The sequence below is a fragment of the Cydia amplana genome, chromosome 3 (assembly GCF_948474715.1).
Source record: "Cydia amplana chromosome 3, ilCydAmpl1.1, whole genome shotgun sequence".
Lineage (NCBI taxonomy): Eukaryota > Metazoa > Arthropoda > Insecta > Lepidoptera > Tortricidae > Cydia > Cydia amplana.
Window position 1 is genome coordinate 6,414,249 of NC_086071.1, and position 17,751 is coordinate 6,431,999.

A 17,751-nucleotide genomic window follows, 5' to 3' on the forward strand; every position below is an offset into this window, starting at 1 on the left:
CCCTACAATGGGCGTAGCCCGACCTGCTTTCGGTCGATTTAAAAATTTAAATTCTATGTGTGTCAAAGGTCTGTTTGATTTGAAACATAGACAGAGAGAATCATACTATCTTTGTCTAACTCTAGTACAGTGAAACCTGGATAAGTGAGACTTCAAGGGACGAGCAGATTTGTCTCACTTAAAGAGGTATTTCACTTACCCAGGCTCTCAGTTAGCCAGGTACAAATAAATGTTTGTCTCATTTACAGAGGGTCCCATTAATAGAGGTGAGAATAGAGGATATATTTCAGTTATAGAGGTGGTTAATAAAGATTTTTGTAATTATATTTAAAAATAAATAAGGTAAAATAATCCTTGTCCCTAAATATTTTTTAAGTCTGTTTAAATATTTCTTTGAAATTATTTTGAATGATTCTCCAAAGGATAGATTTTTTTCAATTAAATTTGATACGGACTTCATTGCGTCTTAGAAATGTATTAAATTAAAATTTGTTTATTCGTGTTACTTATCAAAATTTCAGCTTTCGTTTTGATAGTTTTAACTACATAAAGTAACTAAATGAAACTTGAAGTCGTTTAGACACAATTAAGCAAATGCGGAATTTGTGCATAGACTAAGAGTTAGTAAGAATACGGAAATTGATCAATAAAGTCCAAGATAGATTGACTTTACTCTCAGATACAGAGGTCAATTCCTATACAATTCTAAAAAAACAATTAGGAAAATGTAATCTTATAAATATAGTCTCAGTAAAAGAGGTAAAATACACTCTCTGTCTCAATTATAGAGGTAAATGTGACTATAAAATCACAACAACTAGTCCCAGTTATAGAGGTTCGTTTTTTCTCACTAACAGAGGTAATTCAGTGCTAAAGTGTCGGGACCGCACCAGGAGTCCCAGCTATAGAGGTTTCTCACTTATCCAGGTCCCACTTAACCAGGTTTCACTGTACTAGCACCCAAAAGAAAAGGATGGGTATAGTTTTTTTTGTTCCTATTTACTGACAAGATTTGGTTGACCCAGTATACAAACATTATATCATTATATTTTCTTTGTTTCAAACCTTGCAATATTTGTGACATTGACGTATTGGCAAATTACTTTTGTCAAAAAATCTTTTTGAATTGTGTTTACAAAATATAATCGCGCAAACATTTTTTAATATATAATGGATATTATAGACACGTTAGAAGGTGGTGAACGAGTGACTAGTACATACGCTGAAAATTATTTTGATGATGAATACAGCCCTTGTCAAAATCGCTCAGGATCATCAGGACTGCTATCAACAGATAGCGAGAAACGAGAAAACATTGATAAATCAAATGCTGGTCTAAATAGGCTCCGAGAAAACTGGGTATCACCAAGTGATTTACTTATCGGAATAATAGAACTCACTCCACCGTTTACCTCTAAAATAACTAGAGGGATTACTCATGAGGGTATTATATCCATCGGTAATGGCATATTAACAAAAGAACGGCAAAAATTTGAAACTGAACTGAGAAGATTGCTTCGGGACAATGATGCTTCATGGAACCATATTTTATTGCATGAGAAGCAACAAGTTAAACTTAAAGTGAGGAGTTTTTTCAAGAAAATATTTGAAGAGAAAAGTAATATAATGACATCAGAAATAGAATATTTTTATGAAAAATGTCTTCAGGAGCTAGAAAACCATTTGCGTTCTGAAATACAACATGTCCTGGTCAGTGCTCATGCAAATATAATCAGCGATTTAAATGTAGAAATAAACAAGAGATTAAAAAAAGAAAGGTGCATCCTCGAGCAAGTTTTAGAAAAGCAATACCGATCGGAAATAAATAAGATAACCAAATACTATAAATTAATTTCAGATTATGAATTTAACAGAAATAGCAAGCTTATATCAAAAGCGCTACATGAAAGAAACGACGCGTTGAATGTTTTCTATAAACAAATTGAAGCTGAGACTGTGGCTAGTACTATGTATGTGATGAGTATGGAAAGAAAGAAATGTAAAATAAAACAATTTTTGCTTGAAAATTATCAAAACTCTGAAATAAAAGAAAGGCTTGGAAAAATGCAAGCTAAACAAGAGATAATCGATTCATATAAGAAAAGAGAACGCTTTATAGCTGACATCAACTTTGAATGGAAAGAAAAAATAAAAAAAATAGTACAGTTATTTTTGAAGTTTATAAGCTTTAGTCTGAAGTTGCTTCCTGAACAGACTACGTTTTTGCTGGACTTGGAAAAAATGTTTGTTTTACAACTTAATGAAATTCAAAAACATCCCCAAGCAGCACCACAGATATTGGTGGAAGTTGAAAATAATTTAGCCGATATTTTACATTTTGATGAAGCGAATGTTACATGTGATAAGGAACCCTTTCAGGTCGTTGGTGATACTTCGGAATCCATCCCAACACCTTACGGCAGCCGCGAAACCTTACCTTCGCACGTAGAACTTCCCACTATAACAGTTTTACTAGAGAAAAGATTTGTTTATGCCAAATGCAACAAGTTTGATGAAATTAAAGCGTTATTGGAATCATGCAAATGTCTTAAAGAAAAAGCATGTACATGTTTTGGAAATAAAGAAGAAAAAACGCCATCGAACCCATCCGTTTACAAATCTGCGTCTATTTCTGGTGAATTAGATCAAGGAAGTCAATCAATTAAAAGTGAATCTTCGATTGAACTAATGCAGCTAGATGATTTCAAACGAATGCAAGATTGTCCGTTTAAACATTGTCGAGATTGGACTAAGCAAATGACTCTTGATGTATCTAATTTTGTTGAATTTTCTGAAGAAAATTTTAAATCGGTTCAAAATAGATTTACTTTTCCGCTTAAAGAGGCCGAAAGACCAAAATTGATGAGTGCTAAAGAAATTGCACACAGAAAACTGCCTTTTGTCGAGGGTATAAAGCAGGGCCCAAATTATCATGATGCGGTAACTCAGTGCTCTAGTGACGAGGACATGCCGTTCATAGAAATCGAAAAGGATCTGCCAGAATGTACTTGCGTGAAGAAGCATAGTTGTCAGCAGTTAAAAGATTATAAGGAAAAAGAGTCCAGGAGCAAACTGATTAACGAGATAATGGTGAAGCGCAGAATTTCTATGCAACGTTTATTGTTTAGTAACCCCAGCTTACTGAAGATGTTTACCGATGAAAGTTTTGATATAAAGATTTAAAAGCATTTTTCTACATACTCTTTTTTAAATAATAAAAATAAAATAGGCAATAACCGCTTGTCATTCTTCATTAGCTATAATTATATGTAGGTGTAAGTCTGTAACCCAAATTGGTTTTGTAATGGACTGATACACATAGTACCGGCGTGCATTGGGCTGATAAAATGAAAGGCTACCGCAATAACCCGACTTAGACGTTTTCGTTACCATTCTGCATAATCTGCTCTGATGTGACACTTGCCGTTGTTGCGATGTGGTTACTAAAGGGATTGTATAAATAGGTACATAATATAGACACAGGTCGTCGATGTCTTTGATGCTCAATCCCCTTAAACTATGTATAGGTAAAATAATTAAATATTGCCCCTCTTGCATTAGTGTGTGTACCGTTTGCAAAAATGCATAACTGTGATAACTGTATAAATAACTTAATTACCAACTATTTATGTATCTTCATGTCATTTTAAGGCGTAATCTGACACAATTAATAAAATTTCTTTTACAAGGGGGCAAAGTTGTTGTTTAACCGCTCGTGCTAATATTGATACCCGAGCAAACGAAAGATTCCAGAATTGAACCACGAGCATAGCGAGTGGTTCGAAAAATGGAATCTTGAGCGTTGCGAGGGTTTCAAAGCACGAGGGTTAAGTAAACAAAATTTGCCCCCGAGTGAAACACAAAATTTTTCACCACACTAACCCGAAGCTAATTTTAAATGTAAAATATCAAACAAAATCAAACCAAATGAATGTTATTAAATATTTATCATCCAAAATCATCATTTAAAAGTCAATTCTACCAGCAAACATAAGAAAACAACTCAAATTTTGCATTTGATTACTTTTGCCTCACATGTGAATAAAATGCAAATTTGCTATCGGTTTTTGAAGTGTAAAGTAAGCCTTTCCGAGCTGCCCTAGTAGCACGGTCGCAGTTTTATCATTTATCACCATGCCTCACAAGTATCATGTCTCATGTTCTAACAAGTATGTAAGTGCGAAAGTGACGGGCTTAGTGATAGTGGATAAAAATGGAACCGTGCTGAGCCCGCTGGTGTGGTGAAAATTAAATTATACTTATATGTGTCCGCAAACTTTGAGACAGGTACCTCTTAATACAGGTATTTATTAGGTAAGTACTTCTTTAAAAAGAGGCACAAAGTAATGTTTTTTAACCTTACGCTATATTACTAATAAATATATAATATATGTACATAGGAATAATTCAATACAACATACAACAGAGAAATTAGGTACTTAACCGTTTAACTATGACCTTGACCCAGTTGAACTCTTTCAGTATGAATTTTAAATTTGGAATCAGTCCAATACAGATTTTATGCTTAAAATTAGCTTTATAATTTAACTTTAATTTGTTAAGCTTGATAAAATGTCTCGCATTTTTTAAATCACTATGTTCGAATCGAGGCCTGCCTCTTTGGAGCTGGTAACATGATTACCTACATAATATACGAGTACGCTCGATAAAAAATTAAAACTAAAATACCACACATCGTTTTCGATATGGTTTGCCAATCAAAAGCCACAATTAGTAATTCTAAATGAAAACTACTTACCTGGAATAATTTACGTCATTATTAAAATATATACATTAGGTAAGTATGTATTTAGCTTCGTAGTTTGGTAAGAGCCCGACTCTAGAACCGCCGGCGCGTTCAATTTAACCAGGTGTTAACATAACCCGTGTCAGTGATCACAAATTGCTCGCCGTATCTTGTCGGTTACTCCCTAAACTCTATTCATTTGTTCTTGTTTGCTTCCAGTATTTATTTACGCAAGTTAAGGGAAAATATCCGAATAAAATTTTATTATATAATCATTAGTTTTTTTTTCTATACCTACACGAGAAATAATAATGTAATTTTAATCATTGAAATTGTGCATAGCTGAATATCGGTATTGTGCATAATATGGCAAAATAAATGGTATTAGGAACGAGGAGGGACTATGTCTTGAAGGAAAATGTTTTAAATTTATTTTCTCCCAAAGGGTATATAGCCGGGTAAGCATGGCCAAACTGCCCTTAGCGAAAAAAACTATTTCCTTTTACTGGATTATTAACCTATGTATATGTAGTGCTTTCACCAAATATTAAGCCTCAAATGCTTCAGATTAAAAAAAAATGCAAATGAAAGAAAAATATTTTTTATTTTATTACAGCCAAAGTACTAACCCGATTTCTTTGTAATTTGGGTATGTTGTATATACAATTAAGGTCGCTTTCTGAAAAAAATTATATTGAATTATCTCTTAAAATAATAGTAAAAAATAGAGATGAAATTTTTCAGAAAAATAAAAAAAATACATGCGAGATAGCGACAGTTATCAAATTTACATATTTCATGTAGAATTTAATAATGTTTAACATATATTTTTTTCAAAAATTAAAATCGGGATTAACAGTGTTAAAAACTCGAATTTGTAACATCCCATTAAAAGCGACCTTAATTATATATACAACATACACAAATTACAAAGAAATCGGATTAGTACTTTGGCTGTAATAAAATAAAAATGATTTTTCTTTTCTTGCATTTTTTTTTTATTTGAAGCATTTGAGGCTTAATATTTGGTGAAAGCACTACTTATACAGGGTGCTTCCTGTAACAGGAGCAATAAATTTAACTGTACTCCTCTAACTGACCAACATTTGTTCAGCAACTTTTGAAAATTATGAATCCTTTAGACTTCCTCTTTTTCATACAAAATAAATATTGCCTTCAATGTACGTTGACGTCAGTGTGTTTGACGTTGCTTGTCACGCTTTAAACATAACAAAATTTGCAATACATTGCGTCTTAGAATAAACTTTAAAGTGTAATAAAAATCAAAACATGAGTTATTTTCAAAAGTTGCTGAACAAATGTTGGTCAGTTTGAGGAGTACAGCCTACAGTTTAATTTATTGCTCCTGTTACAGGAAGCACCCTGTATATATAGGTTAATAATCCAGTAAAAGGAAATTGCTTTTTTTCGCTAAGGGCAGTTTGGCCATGCTTACCCGGCTATACCCTTTCAGAGATTGTAAAATTACTACACCATTACGCACGTAATAAGTTTTTTCTTAATAATAATGACACAATTAATAATAAAAGTTAAATAAAATATTCGTTTCCATTTTACCCCAAAGCATTGTTAAATTTCGCATTTACTACACGATAATATAAATTGCAGCGTTAGCTTAGAATGATGCGGGGCGGTGGATCCGCGTTAAGGTAAATTTACACACGTCCCATAACAACTTAACTTATTAAGTCGTCACAGCTCGGAGTTTCCTTATGACATTCCTAGAATTACTCCTCAACTAAGATTAGTGATGTGCTTTTGGTAAAACTTGATAATAATATGATCACTAGGTATTTGGCTAAATTCAGTATAATATTATAAAATAACTTTATACTCGCTACCTACCATTTATATCTCTTATGTATATTCATATTATTTTATCAAGCAAATTAAATAATCTGTATTCCACTGACGGACTCACACTACTTATCCCTCGCTTTATTTCGACGGTTTAAAATATTGATTATAGTAATATTAAAATAATTATGCAGTTTCGTTCAAGGATTCAAGTAGGTACACCTATCTTGGCCGACATAAAGATTGCTTGAACAAAAGCCGGAATAACAGCCATCACTAGCAAAAGTTCTCAAATAAATCTGCCTACAAAGCAATTTTCGGTTAATTAAACATAATCTTGTTGGAGTTGCCGTAACCGTGTCGTCAAACTTGGCAAGATAAACAATATCGTGACGCGGAATGTTTCAAGCATGTAGGCAACTTGTAGGCAAGCAAATATCTGACTATATTAGGGCAGGGTATTATCTTGTCAACGACTTGCACAAATAATGACACGGTAGAAGTACCTGTCGGAAGATCTTAATTATCATGTGCCCGTAATTTACCCCTGGATTTTGGGTGCGGGAATGTTTTACACTAGACAAAAAATAGATAAAACCTATAAAAACAGGAACTATTATAACCACACGATTGCAAGTATATTACAAGCTTATTACTTATTTTTAATACATACTTTAGTAACTTTATTAATATTTTCGGTCCCATTACGAGTATATTATACCTTTTGAAATAAGTATAACTGTTTTATCTATTTATATTGTACGCTATATGTATTATATCTACATTAGTTACATGTGTGTGACTGTGCATGAGTGTGTATGTCGCTGAAGATGCCATAAGTACCTTATTTTGATAATTTTAAACACTTCATTTTAGCGGAAATGGACGTTTATTCCAATTTTAATACTGCCGGGTAAAGTTAACTGTGTTATGCTAACTTGACGTTTTGCCGTTCCATAATATTGTGTTAAGCGCGAGTTCCCACGAAATCTGACACAACTGCACAGTCTGAATAAACTTACCAACTTCACTCGTGGAAACTTTATTTATTATGTTCACCTATTGTTCTCATTATAATATTTTATTAAAGATTAGGTATGACTGAAAGGCTGGACTTAGTACTAAGTAAAACATATACAAAATCAAAATATCACACCTACTTTGAATATTCATATTGTTTACTATAAAAAATATATAAATAATGGATAAAACAAAACTAAGTGCCAATAATTCAATTAATCAAATCATAGTATTAGATATAGCCTTGGCTCCACGTATCCACGACTCGTCTCTTTCCGCACAGACTCTACTTAGTTAAATCTCTTAAAAATTAAAACTTGCAAACCAACATAGTTGAATATTATTGGTACGAAGCTGAAGCTGGGAGACCGAGCTTTGCTCGGAAAACATATAAAATCTCAAATTTTGCGTTTTCCCAGAGATAAGACCTAGCTAGATCGATTTTTCGTCGCCTAAAACCCCCATATACCAAATTTCATCGAAATCATTAGAGCCGTTTCCAAGATCCCCGAAATATATATATATATATATATATAAATAAATATGCAAGAATTGCTCGTTTAAAGGTATTAGATTAGATAGATAGATAGATATCGGGATTAGGTACACCTGACAAAGTACCTTCCAAATATGAATAATACCTTATATATGTAGTTGATGTTCGATCTTCTTCTTTAGGTACCTAATTTTTACCTCCCTTAAATTCCGTAAAATTACTTGGAACTTTATTGTTGTCGATAAATTTACTTAATACTTAACGGTACATCTATGTTTTACCTTATAGGTACATCAAATATAATGTTTTAAGAAAGCGAGTATACATTTAAGTATTTATCTATCTATATATATAAATGCAAGTGTCCTGACTGACTGACTGACTGACTGACTAACTGACTGACTGACTGATTCATCAACGCAGAGCCGAAACTACAAAAGCTAGAAAGTTGAAATTTGCACACTAGGTTGAATTTATAAAGTGTACAAAAGATAAGAAGCGATTTTGAAAAATTCAACCCCTAAGGGGGTTAAAAAGGGGATGAAAGGTTGTATGGGGTGCAAGTTTTATTTTAAGCTAGGAATTTGAAACTTTGTAACAATGTACTATATTAAAAAACAAGAAAACTTAAAGTATTACTTTTTAGTTTTAATTTAGTTTTATTTAGTTAAGTTAGTTTATTTATTGATGAATGTACATTTACCTGTTAATTTATTTATCATACAATAAATTAATAGTGTAGGTTTTATACTAACAAAAAAAAAAAAAAAAAAAAAAAAAAAAAAAAAAAAAAAAAAAAAAAAAAAAAACAAGAAAACTAATTTCTGCGTTATTGAAAATTCATCCCCCAAGGTGGTGAAAAAGGGGTTGAAAGTTTGTATGGAGATCAAATATTTTTGTGAGTGTTGGACTTGAAACTTTGTATATGGGGATATTATTATAAGACAGGAAAAGTAATTTCAGCGTTTTTGAAAATTCATCCCCTAACAGGGTTAAAAAGGGGTTGAAAGTTTGATCCATTACAAATGCTTTGAAACTTCTTAGAAATACATAATAGCCGATGACAAAAAACAGGAATTGCGACGTTTTAGGTAATTCAACCCCTAAGGGGGTAAAAAAGGGGATGAAACTTTGTCCTGGGGTGCAAATTTTATTTTAAGCTAGGACCTTGAAACTTTGTGAAAAGGTATTAAATTATAAAACAAGAAAACTAATTTCAGCATTTTTAAAAATTCGCCCCCTAAGGTGGTGAAAAAGGGGTTGAAAGTTTGTGTGGAGATCAAATATTTTTGAGGCTGCGGGACTTGAATCTTTGTATAAAGCCGTATTATTAGAATTCAAGAAAAAAAATTCAGCGTTTTTAAAAATTCATCCCCCAAGATGGTGAAAAAGGGGTTGAAAGTTTGTATGGAGATCAAATATTTTTGAGAGTGCGGGACTTGAATCTTTGTATAAAGCCATATTATTAGAACTCAAGAAAAATAATTTCAGCGTTTTTAAAAATTCATCCCACAAGGTGGTGAAAAAGGGGTTGAAAGTTTGTATGGAGATCAAATATTTTTGAGAGTGCGGGACTTGAATCTTTGTATAAAGCCATATTATTAGAACGCAAGAAAAGTTATTTCAGCGTTTTTTAAAATTCGTCCCTTAAAAGGGTTAAAAAGGGGTTGAAAGATTGTAAAGGGTTTAAATCTTATTTTAAGCTACGAATTTGTAACTTCGCAAAAAGTTATTTCATTAAAAGAGAAGAAAACTAATTTCAGCGTTTTTCAAAATTCATCCTTTACGGTGGTGAAAAACGGGTTGAAAATTTGTATGGAGGTCAAACATTTTTTTAAGTGCGGGACTTGAATCTTTGTATAATGACATATTTTTAGAATACGAGAAAAGTGTTTTCAGCGTTTTTAAAAACGAATCCCCTAAAAGGGCCCAAAGGGGGATGAAAGTTTGTATAGGGTTCCAATTTGATTTAAAGCTAGGAACTTGAAACTTCGTGAAAAGTTATTTCATTAAAAGAGAAGAAAACTACTTTTAAGCGTTTTTTAAAATTCATCTCCTGAGGTGGTGAAAAGGGGGTTGAAAGTTTGTATGGAAATCAAATATTTTTGAGAGTGCGGGACTTGAGTCTTTGTACAAGGCCATATTATTAGAACACAAGAAAAGTAATTTCAGCGTTTATAAAGATTCATCCCTTAAAACGGTTAAAAAACGGTTGAAGGTTTGTATAGGGTTCAAATTTTATTTAAAACTAGGAACTTGAAACTTCGTAAAAAGGTATTTTATAAAAAGAAAAGAAAACTAATTATTAGAATACAAGAAAAGTGATTTTAGTGTTTTTAAAAAATCATCCCCTAAAAGGTTTAAATAAAAAGGGGTTGTAAGGTTGGTAGAGGTTTCAAATTTTATTTAAACCTAGGAATTTCTAGCTTGGTAAATAGGTAGTTACGTAGTAGGTTTTATTAAATAGTGGACTTGAAAATCTCCTGGGGGTTGAGAGGGATTATATCGAGAACAATTTTATTCAGTTTGGGGCTTGAAACTTCGTAGCCAGGTTGTGAAAGACAAATCTAATAATTAAGTTGTATAATACTTAACAAATGATTAACCGTCCCTACTGCTATCTTTTGCTGCATAATGTTCTAAGCTAATGTACAAATCCACGCGTACGAAGTCGCAGGCAACAGCTAGTTAATAATACATTATTATATCAATTTAAAATAAGACGTTTTTGATTTAAATAAGTGGTTTTGTAAAAATAGTAAGGTAGGAGGTAGTACCTAACTAGACAACAAAAGCGCACAGACAGTATTGATCAAACAAATAACTGAACGTGTAACGGTTCAAAATTCTATGGTAATATTGACCTCGTTATGATACTCCTATCGACATCTAGTGGCGGAATAGCTGTCGTCACGGATTAATTTTAACGCCATCTGTTGGCATCCAGAGATACTCGATCAGGTGAAAGTCAACTATATTTCTATATTGTTTATGGTTATTATTTTAACTTTAGATATCTTCTTTAGAGTTTAAATATTTAGGTTTAATAGTTCGAAAATATTGACACGCAATATAATTAGTCTTTTAATTTGTTGTTTTCAAATATTGTTTGGGACATCGCTTGCTACATGGCAAAATTTCTCGACTCCGCGTCATAGACGCAAGCTTTAAAAAAGAATGAAAGGAAATCGATTGTCGAACGCGATCCTCTCATCACTTGAGATCCGGCGGCATGTGAGCGAACAGCGTCGTGGTCATTGAGTCAATTCGTCCTGGGAGGCATCCCTTAAAAACATGCACCCACACTTCTTGTAGCAAGCACACACATGGCGTCGTGTACCGTCATTCCTTAGGAAAGTCAAGTTAAAACTCATTCTTACATATGTCGGGATTTTAGTATCGACAGTTTCAATAAAAATCCGGCTTTGATGCCGGTCCATCCGTCCCTCCATCGGTCCACTCCGTTACTTGGGCACGCTTACTCTTTCTCCGGGCACGTGTCAATGCTGGGTGCCGCTGTAGCCTTGGGCTCGTGGTCCATGCTGCTCACCGCGACGTTGGCGTGACTGGGGAGTCAGCCAACTGGACGCGCGCCGACGGTTTCGACGCGTGACACCGCGACTTTTGGCTGCATCCTCGGCACGCCACTGGAACAGCGTGGCCACGGCTCCACTGCCTTCTGCTACAGACACGTGACTCAGGTGTGGTCCAATCTAATATCTCAGTTAATTTTAAAACTTTAGCAAACACGACAGTGGCCTCTCTATAGACTTTGAATGCTCGGTGCATACTTCAGTGTTTAGAAATTGATAAACTTTAATCTAGACTGCGTTACCAGTCTACTGTAATAGTATTAAGCTTAGATACATAATAATAGCGTAAGGTCATCCTCTGTACTACCTACTTGTACTAACTGATAGTTTTTTTAGAATACATAACTGTCTCAAGCTCAAAGAAATAGTTTACTTTATCTCATTCTAGCTTAACCTTTTTTTTGTACGCTGTACAGCGTGCTGGCGCCCAATACCTAGTTATAAATACGTTTAGTAAGTGTATTTCTTAAGGAATTTCACAGACGGGTTGTGTGACAGCAAAGCGTCGAACCTACGAACCCTGAGAAACACCACCGATAGTCTACAGCTCAACAAAAGTGACAAAACCTGTTACAATTTTGGCGCCCAACGTGGGGCTACGCTTTCGCTTTTTATATTGCTGTCGCAGTCTGTGGATTCTGAAAGAAATCTTTTTTTTGCTATTTTTTTGAGCTCACTAATGCACTGTGCACACCTTTAATTTTAGTTTAAGACGCCATGGTTTGTTCTGCTTGCTTGCCTACAACTTGTTTAATATTTTGACCTTTGACTATGTATGTCAACATAATATATTAAAAGCTGATAAAGCTATTTTCTAATACTACAACTTTATAAATTGTGATACTTTTTGCTAAAACCAAGAAACTGTATTTTTTCTTTAAATTTTGATTATGAAACTCTCTAAACATTGACTACTCTGTACCAATCTGTACCTAAATTTTATCTCAATGATTTAATAATAACTCTGTATGTAAGACAGACTTATATAAATAACTACTTACTGTATGCTCAAAGATGCACTAATTTTTTTATGTAAAAAGAGACCACTGTTAAGTAAAACTTAAAAACATTATTTTTTCAAAATGCACCAAGCGACAACACTAAAATTAATCTGCCTCCTTTTCCCTCAAATTTGTTGGTCGCTGGTCAATTTCAGGTCTGCAGAAGTCGTTGGTGGGTTATACCTCTCATCGTTGTCTCGCAGCCGTCTCTGGTCTTCTCTGCACAGGTCATCTCCACTCGAAGGTCAAAGTTAGTTCGCTCTGTCTCACTTTAACTATTCTTATATTTATTTATTTATTGCTTTATAGGCCTTGCAATTTAGGGCTAAAGCGTTCTATTTTTATTACCAATACTTACTGAAAGTGAAGCTACTTTCTATGTTCTAACATAAGAACTCTGTACCAAGCCATTTGCTAGTACCTACTGTAGTCATTTATGCAAATACCTACTTAATTATATTTTTTTGTTAAGGAAACTTAGTTCTTAAAGTAATTTCCATTACCGCCTTACTTTTTCTTGATACTCTTAACTTACTTACTAATAGGTTAATGAAACTTAGTTTTTTTTCTTACTAGAAGTAATGTTTACAAAAAAAAACGTTACTCATCTCTTCTGTGTTCTAAAGAAGAACATACTGTACTTAGTCACACTGACGGTACCTACTTTTAGCTTTAGACATTATTTTATCTTACTTTAATAGGTATGTTATAATTTTACCATATTTTTCTAAGTCGTTGGTATACTGTAAACAAGACAACTTAAATATTAATTATAGGTGTAGTTATTCTCTTAAGAAACTTATCTCTTTTATTTTAAGCGATATTCAACAAAGGAATATTGCATAGGTATTTCTCTCTGTTCTAAAATGAACGCTGTACTATTGCCTCTCTGCAAAGTACAAATACCTACTTACTCTTGTAAATACCTACTATATTTACTTAGAATACTGTTAGGTTAGGTGTCACTAAACTTTATAACTTTGCTATCTAAATGTTCCATGAACATGGTTGTAAACAAAACAACAATGCAGGTTATTTAGTTACTTTAATATCACTACATGTTTGAATAGTTTGGCATGGAGCCCACTGTTTACAAAACATATCTAGGACTTGACTTTTTTATTCCCCATAACTCAATAAAGTGTTTTGTTATGTTGGATTTCACTTTGAACTCTTCTATGGCTGGTTTCAGTTAGGAAGTATACTGCTGGCTTGTAACTATTGCTTTTTGACATCGATGTTTCGTTGTTGAAGAGATTCGGATATGACTTCGTCTTTTGATGCTTAAGGCGTCAGCTGATTTCCTGGATTCTTGTCTTGAATTGAAGGTCAGTTGTTCATTTAATAAAGTGATGTGATAAAGTGCTTTGTGAAGTGAAAATGGTGGTTATAAGTGCAGTGATGTGTTTATCCATGTTCCCTTGAACATTGGAGGAAATTTCGGTCCCATCTGGAGCGAAATTTTTCATTAAGCACTTATATATAGCCTCCATTTCCGTTTATTTTGGCGCTTATGACCTTTTGGAATGGGAAGCCTATACGTCAAGCTATATGCGTTCCGTTTCACGTAAAAACCTAATTGCATCTGTGATCAAGGGTTATTCTTGTGTTTTATATTATGAAAATAATTTCATGGTGTGTTCTTACACATTTTGACACTAGAAAAGGGGAGACTGAGGCAATTCGGTGCTCATCTCTTTTAAAACTCTAATTTTTTGTGATGACTTTAAACTTTAATTGGAAATTGAAGATTTCTGAGTAGGTACGTTCTGCTTGTTGTGCACTGTTTTCTCTCTCTATGAACAGTGTACGGGGATATTGTTTTCACTTCTGTTGGAACAAATTCTGAAGGACAAATACTTACGTAACTTTATTTCTTGATAAAATACTTGACTCTGAATACTTCTCTTTGTATCTCTGATAGGGGACGGAAGTCTTCGGTGTGTTTCTACACATTTGGTACAAAAGGGGAGATAGGGGAAAATGTACTACCGGTTTCGACACTTAGAATAATTTTGTAGTTTATTTTTAATTAGGAACGGGTTTGACTGCTAAGTCGCGGTCTACTTTATTTCATGCATTGGATTCTCGCTTGCGGTCCGTGCATGGGGAGTTCGTGTTATTCTGATGCACATCTCCATGAAGTCGACAAGGGTCGAAATTTTGTTTTCTTCCTGTCTGTACGCCCCACTGTGGTGTTCCTGCAGTCAACTCTTAGCTTTTAGTGGTTGTGGTGTAGGCGAAGCTCGGACGTGCACCCCGCTTAGAATTTTCTTCGCTCGCTGCACCGCCGAGATTTACTCTCCCAATCTTCTCATTAGTCAATAGTTTCTTGCATGTTAGGTATAAACATATTTTAACTTGATAGTTAGCGTTGCATATGCCTCATGGTATGGTGAATATAGTTAGTAGGGTATTAAAAAAAAAAAATGTAAGTTAAACATTTTTTTTTATCTAAGTTAGGTGGTAATGTAACGGTTCAAAATTCTATGGTAATATTGACCTCGTTATGATACTCCTATCGACATCTAGTGGCGGAATAGCTGTCGTCACGGATTAATTTTAACGCCATCTGTTGGCATCCAGAGATACTCGATCAGGTGAAAGTCAACTATATTTCTATATTGTTTATGGTTATTATTTTAACTTTAGATATCTTCTTTAGAGTTTAAATATTTAGGTTTAATAGTTCGAAAATATTGACACGCAATATAATTAGTCTTTTAATTTGTTGTTTTCAAATATTGTTTGGGACATCGCTTGCTACATGGCAAAATTTCTCGACTCCGCGTCATAGACGCAAGCTTTAAAAAAGAATGAAAGGAAATCGATTGTCGAACGCGATCCTCTCATCACTTGAGATCCGGCGGCATGTGAGCGAACAGCGTCGTGGTCATTGAGTCAATTCGTCCTGGGAGGCATCCCTTAAAAACATGCACCCACACTTCTTGTAGCAAGCACACACATGGCGTCGTGTACCGTCATTCCTTAGGAAAGTCAAGTTAAAACTCATTCTTACATATGTCGGGATTTTAGTATCGACAGTTTCAATAAAAATCCGGCTTTGATGCCGGTCCATCCGTCCCTCCATCGGTCCACTCCGTTACTTGGGCACGCTTACTCTTTCTCCGGGCACGTGTCAATGCTGGGTGCCGCTGTAGCCTTGGGCTCGTGGTCCATGCTGCTCACCGCGACGTTGGCGTGACTGGGGAGTCAGCCAACTGGACGCGCGCCGACGGTTTCGACGCGTGACACCGCGACTTTTGGCTGCATCCTCGGCACGCCACTGGAACAGCGTGGCCACGGCTCCACTGCCTTCTGCTACAGACACGTGACTCAGGTGTGGTCCAATCTAATATCTCAGTTAATTTTAAAACTTTAGCAAACACGACAGTGGCCTCTCTATAGACTTTGAATGCTCGGTGCATACTTCAGTGTTTAGAAATTGATAAACTTTAATCTAGACTGCGTTACCAGTCTACTGTAATAGTATTAAGCTTAGATACATAATAATAGCGTAAGGTCATCCTCTGTACTACCTACTTGTACTAACTGATAGTTTTTTTAGAATACATAACTGTCTCAAGCTCAAAGAAATAGTTTACTTTATCTCATTCTAGCTTAACCTTTTTTTTGTACGCTGTACAGCGTGCTGGCGCCCAATACCTAGTTATAAATACGTTTAGTAAGTGTATTTCTTAAGGAATTTCACAGACGGGTTGTGTGACAGCAAAGCGTCGAACCTACGAACCCTGAGAAACACCACCGATAGTCTACAGCTCAACAAAAGTGACAAAACCTGTTACAAACGTAGCGCCGACGAGGTTCTTGGTTATTTGTTTAATGTAGAAAAATCCATAAACATTGCTTTCAATATTAAATACCTCACTAGTGACATAACATTAACATAAACTCCTTTTTGAGATATATATGCAGGTAGGTATAGAAGAGATAAATGCCTTGAAAAGTTCGTTTACAGCGGGCTCAGCACGGTTCCATTTTTATCGACTATCACTATGCCCGTCACTTTCGCACTTACATACTTGTTAGAACGTGACCGGCATGGTGACAAACGATAAAAATGCGACCGTGCTACTAGGGCTGGTCTGTTAGTCTAACTAGATACAACCAAGTTTCATTGACTTTATGCGTTGTGTGTGTTGAGTGTGTTGCTTGGAAAAATATAATTGGACAATCTTTACACATGAAAACCTGTTCTCTCAGTAGGTAAGCTCATCAATACCTAATAGTCTTGTGAGGACTCAACGAAGATAAATATGTATAAATAATATAAGTAAAAAACAAACAAAAGATAGTAAAAAGATGACCTACAATATTTTTTGCTTATGACGCAAAATTATAATTTACGTACCGACTTATTAGTTGTTTTACGATTATAAATAATGCCCGAATTTAGGCAGAGACAATGCCAATAAGGTTGATTGTAAAGTTAATAAACTACCTACTGATCACTAACCTAACCTAAGGAATGAAAATTAGCTGGAGCAAAATATATTTCGTTTTGAACAATTATCATGTTACCACGTTTCCATAGCAACGCTACGTTTCAACACGCAGATCTAAGAATATTTAGACATGTAATACCTACTTACTTTAGAAAGTATTATGTGCATCAATATTTTATGTGTAGGTAGTAATGCAGGTATATGGTGAATATGGTAAGCCTCTCAATCAAGACTCAATCAAAAGACAACTTATTTAGTAACATTTTTGGGAATTACTAAAATACATAGGTAGGTATTTATTTTAGGTATATATGAGAAGGTGCGGTCAAATATTTTGATTTCTATGCCACTTCGTACCTTGAGGCCAATTTGAACTTACATTCCCATTTAAGTGAATTTGTTACCATTCGCTACATGTACTCGTAGTACGAGTAAAATTAACGAGCGAATGATAACAAAATAACATCATTTTGATTTCGGAATAAAAGTTCTAATTGACCTAAAGGAGTCACAGTAATATATGACAATATGAGATACTTTACCTAGCGCATTTTCTATTTAATGACACTGTGACAAGGTTCGAAATGGCACAAAATTAAACTCCCTGAGT

At 34.4% G+C, this 17,751-nt stretch overlaps 1 protein-coding gene across 1 annotated transcript; it reads left to right on the forward strand.

Annotated features, from left to right (window-relative positions):
• Positions 1 to 1,081: 1,081 nt before the first annotated feature.
• Positions 1,082 to 3,196, forward strand: LOC134662429 (uncharacterized). The gene has a single exon (XM_063518649.1). It carries the CDS (start codon positions 1,171 to 1,173, stop codon positions 3,181 to 3,183), a length of 2,013 nt encoding a protein of 670 aa, XP_063374719.1. The 5' UTR covers positions 1,082 to 1,170; the 3' UTR covers positions 3,184 to 3,196.
• The last annotated feature ends 14,555 nt before the right edge of the window (positions 3,197 to 17,751 follow it).